Source organism: Convolutriloba macropyga, chromosome 4 (genome assembly GCF_964194025.1).
Source record: "Convolutriloba macropyga chromosome 4, txConMacr16.3, whole genome shotgun sequence".
Lineage (NCBI taxonomy): Eukaryota > Metazoa > Xenacoelomorpha > Acoela > Convolutidae > Convolutriloba > Convolutriloba macropyga.
The window spans coordinates 28,058,813-28,064,080 of record NC_134471.1 but is presented as its reverse complement, the minus strand read 5'-3'; the positions used below and the strand labels follow the sequence as shown (position 1 = coordinate 28,064,080).

At 40.1% G+C, this 5,268-nt stretch overlaps 1 protein-coding gene across 1 annotated transcript; it reads left to right on the top strand.

Annotated features, from left to right (window-relative positions):
• Positions 1-315: 315 nt before the first annotated feature.
• Positions 316-4,773, top strand: LOC142338360 (uncharacterized). Its single transcript, XM_075388074.1, has 3 exons — positions 316-910; positions 1,283-1,481; positions 4,214-4,773. Exons 1-3 carry the CDS (start codon positions 376-378, stop codon positions 4,650-4,652), a joined length of 1,173 nt encoding a protein of 390 aa, XP_075244189.1. The 5' UTR covers positions 316-375; the 3' UTR covers positions 4,653-4,773.
• The last annotated feature ends 495 nt before the right edge of the window (positions 4,774-5,268 follow it).

Genomic DNA, 5,268 nt, shown 5'->3' with positions numbered 1-5,268 from the left:
AGAGCACGTTAAATAAATCTCTCTTCTGGTAATTCCAATCAGAACCCCATCATGAATTTTTAGCCCTCATCGCATTGTTGCATAAGTACACTATTTGTGGGCTGCATGTTATATGACCTCTAAGCTCGGGGAAGGGCTATGAGAAAGAAACCTCTTTCGAACAAGTCATTTCTGGAACCCCTGCTGTTGTGTTTTCTTTTTGCGCCCAAGAACAAAGCAGCTGATTTTTGCCCAAAACCACACTGTTGACTTTTATCGAGTGACTCTCTTCAAGTAATTAAAATGGCGGGATGTTTTGCCTTAAAAGAAAAACAACAAATAACTCAGGTGGATTTCCATAGTTTGTCTAGAGACAATTCTTGACATAGGAATCGCATGAAACCAAGGATTACAAATACTCGAAAACAAAAACAATCTAACATTATCAAAATGTGTATCACAAAAGTTGCTTTGCTTGTAATCACAATAAACACGTTGGCATCCTTCGCAAACTGCGCCAGAAGACCAGAATCATTTGATAGCGAAAAACGAATAGTGGAAGGAATACCGGTCTTATATAACAATTCGGCTGTTGTAAAAATAGTGTCCACACGAGGACTGTGGGACAAAAACTGCGTAGGTGCAGTTATCCACCGGGAATACGTTTTGACTCTTGCCACGTGCGTCACGTCTGCAGACAAAATTCACGTTTTCATCAACAATATGGCGAATTCTCGCAAAATGCGTAGAAATGTTCCGACGGTGAATGAGAGCCATGACGAAATGGACGGAAGAGATGAAGCAAATGTGATAAACTTTGACGAAATTTTAAACGAGGCCTTGCAAGAACTAAAAGAAATTGAGAGTAACTCGACGCTCCGACGGAATGGCAACTGGACGCATGGTCTAAAACACAAAAAATTGTCTAAAGGTGGAAACTGATCATTTTCTAAATGGGGGTTGAGTCTTTCACATTATAGTCGCACACACGCATATTTGCCCCAGCATGGCACGATATGGGTTCCAGGCCAGGGAAAAACAGGGGATCTTTATGAAATCGCGGGGAAAACAGAATAGATAATAACTTTTTTGGGATCTATTCCGTTTGTGACCCCCCCCCCCCCGAGCTTAGTGAGTGCTTGTTTTTTCCACCCCCCCCCCCCAGACGCACGTGCCATGTTTTTACTTAATGATTTACTAGTTTACTAGGTAATGAAACGTGCTCTGCAACTGGAGTGCATAACGTACTTTGGGGGGGGGGGGGGTTGGGCACAAACGAAAAAGATCCCTTTTTTGTTCATAGGAATTAGGAAAAAGCTGCATCCCGAAGTTGAGAAACTCAATGGAAATGGTGATGACGGGAAGGAGAAAAGTGAGGAAAGCGTGAAAGTGCAGAAAGAAGTGAAAAACGGCCGCACAGTTTTCATACATCCAATCAGTTCTGAACACATCATGTACGAGATTGTGTTGAGGGCCAATGATGTAACTCTCTCCCATAGACCGTTAGTATCATTGTAATGTTTTATATCGTAGGTAATAACTCCCGTAAATGGCATACTTATTTCCCCGTTTCCATACGTATTTCCACGCATTTTTCCGATTAAACTTAAACCAAATAAATTGTTAAGTTTCCAAATTTCCAGATGAAAGTCAATAACTTTGGTGACTGTTTGTGAGGGAATTTTGTGCATATAAAGTATAAAAACCCTGGGATATTTTCAGTTAGTGCCCCCATTACTTTATGCTCCCCCCGTCACAGAGCACGTACCATTGCATAGTAAATAAACAGGTCTTTCGCATTATAGCCCCCCCCCCCAGCTTAGTGGTCACATAACTTAAAGCCCCCCAATCATGGTAATTATACCATAATGGGGGGGCTATAATTTCATGGGGGGGCTATAATGGGAAAGACCCAAATAAACATGTAAAAATATGACAAGTGGTGGGTCTGGGGGTGCAAATAATATTCACCTGCTAAGCTGGGGGGTACAAAAAGATAAGGGTCTTTCCCATTATAGCAGACAACCTGTAGCTCACCATGGTAAACATACAATAATGGGGTCTAAAATTTCGCCTGGAGGGCTGTAATGGGAAAGACCCAAGAAAAGATCACAACGTTGATTTGCCGTCCTATGATGCAAACTCTCAATTATATTTCAAAACGTGCTTCAAATCAAAACACTGATTTGAAAAAATAAATAAGGTACCAAGACGCTACGTACAACATAATTTCTATTTTTAAAGCATGATTTGTTCTTCATCAGCTGTAATTGATCCGAGGCGTGAAAAAAGGTGTAAAGATTATACATTTTCATTACCATTTTCTGCGCTCAAACAGAAAAGATGGTTAAACCGCTTTGTTCTTTCACTGTTTGCCAGGTTTTTACGCTACGAGATGTCGGATTTTCATTTAGGCTACGATATGTCGGACTAAAAAACAAAAACAACTCAAGTTGAATCCGAGATCCAGCTCGCAGCATGCATACAAACGTTATCTGAAAAATAACAGTTCCTATGCCAAAAAATTGGGCGAAAGTTACTTAACGATATTTTAAAGATCCCAAAAACTTCCTGGAGCGTATCAGAGTTGACCATAGCTCTTTCTCTTGCTACGATAAATGCTTTTTTAAAGAAATGCGACAAAAAATCCTTTTTTAAGAAAAGATTTAATGAAATGTTATTTTAAATATTTTTTACAGAAAACGTTTTTTCTAAAAGAAATGCGGAAAACGAGTCAGTGTGAGGAAAAAGCAAGTGTTTTTATTCAAAATGGCTTATCATTTTGTTCAGGGAGTCTTTCTCTTTTTGGCAGAAGGTCGTTCTTACTGATGAATCAAGGGTGCTCATCTCGATCGACATAACTGTTCGAGTTTCAGGACTTTTTATATCAAGATAATGCTTCTGTGCAAAAATCAAAGATTATAGGCATTTTTTCCAAGAAACACAGTGGAAGGTACTGGAATGGCTGACATATAGTCCAGGTCTAAAATCACTCAAAAATTTTTGGGCAGTTTTGAAGCAACCATTACGAAAACAGTTTTTGGAAAATTTAGAAGAAAGTGTCAGAAATTTTTTGAGTTAAATTAACCCAGATTTTATCAGAAATCTCTGTGAAAACTATACAAAGCGTTTGCTAGTCGATAAAACAGCTAAAGGTGTAATGACGCGTTATTCTAGAACAAATATGAACTAAAATGTTTATTTTTTTAATGTTTACAATGCTATTTAAAAAACCTCAGGTGCACGCAGCTTTTTGCTACCATAGTGTAGTAGTAAATCGAAATACAACAGAGGTTGAGATCCCATCGGGATGTTTTCCGTTTGTGTCCTCCAGTTTAGTGGGTGCATATTATTTGCAACCCCAGACGCGCGTGCCAGGTTTTTGCAACCCCATAATGATTTACTATGTGATGACCGGGGCTCTATAACTGGGGGGTGCATAACATACTGGGGCGGGGGCACAAACGAAAAAAAATCTCCAGATCGAAGGCCATCTGATGAGACCATGTACAGCAGAAAAACTGTCCAGTGGTCTCTGTACTCGAAACTCTTATCCCAGATTTTTTATACAATCACAATCAATATGTACAAGTGTTTGATTCAAAGTGATCTAATCAGAGGTTGCGAAGTTCTGGAACCGCAACCTGGCTCTACTCTCTATCTTAATATTGCATGATAGAGGAAAATTTTTGTGAAATCAAGGCAGAACTTTGACGAAGCGGAATTATTTTGCAGAAGTGATTATTGTGATATGTTGCACTTGCTGTTGGGGCCAGGGGGTATTTAAATAATATGAACCCTTTAAGTTGGGGGGGGGGGGGGGGGCGCAATCGAAAAGCTCCGACTTTTTCTAATGCCACATCCTTTATATCAGTTGAAATAAAATTTTAATGACCAATTTGGATTTTAATGATGACATGGTATGCTGCATTTGCGTCTTTCTCTGTATAGTATACTTCAATCCCGGGAATCGCAGCATCATAAATTATATTTATTACTGCAAATATGGCGCTTGCGTCTGAGGATGCTAATAATATGAACCACTAAACTGGGGGCACAAAAGATTGCAATTTGAGATTCCAGTTGAGAAATGTCAATTTTTTATTGACCGATAATGGCCAGGTGAACCCTTCCGGTAAAGAATTACACCCACGTCTACTTTATTAGTCTTCTTCTTTCCGTATCGTTGACTCCTCAGCCAATAAAGGGACCTGGATTGTTTGATCTGTTTTAGGTCGTCAAGTGGGAAAATGCAGCTTGCTCTACTAAAGATTCCTAGCAAAGAGTACACTCAAGATACACTCGCTTATTGTTATAAAGAAAATCTGCACCGTATCATCGAAAAGGAGGGATCTTCTGCAGTACTTTCATGGGTTGGCCTCGTAGGCTACGGGGCAACAGTTACTGGTTCCGCAATGCATGGCTTCTACGGTGCATGGCCAACAGGGCATTACGCCAAACTCCGGGATTTCTCCGATTCTCTCATGTATGTGAATTCGACAGTAGAGGCTGCGAGAGGTGACATGGGAGGCATTGCATTTTTTGGACAATATCCTTTCTTCTGCCTAGATGGATTGATTTTGGATTTCAGTGAACGCTTCAACATGACCCGCATTGTGCGTGTCGGTACCAAAACATCCTGGATAAGTGATGTGATCGGAAGTCAGTGGTGAAGTGAACCAAATCAAACTTAACCAGTTCAATTGAACCAAGAACTAACAGTTCAGAAAAATTTAGAAACCCTTTTCAACCCTGGGTTTTTTAACCCCGAGTTTTTCTTTTTCCTATCATTCACCATCATTTTTGACCATTATAGTCCCACACGAAGGAAATGTTTTAAGGGGGCCGTAACTCGAAACCCTGGTTATACAAACCACGGTTCACTTACTGATATTTAGAAATTTCATATTTTACTAATGATTAATGCCCTGGGCACATTTAAGAAGCAAACCTAGGAAGAGGTCCCAGACTCAAGACAGATATAAGCCAGACAGACTTGGGCCGCGGAACGGCGACGCAGCTGAAAATTCTGGAAAAACATCGGTCTTGCCTTCATGCTGCCCAGCACGGTCAGTCAAGTCTGGTCAATATGCACATTTCTGTATGTTAGATCTGGCCAATGGTCTGGAACAGAGTCTGTCAAGTTCAGCCAATAATGATCAAAATCCTTAAGTAAGGTTGTTTAGATGGAAAACACCGACTTGTAGGAGAGACAAAATAAAAGGACAACACAAACTACAGTGGGAAACAATCAATCAAAGTCTTTGAAACGCGCTTCCCAAAAATGAA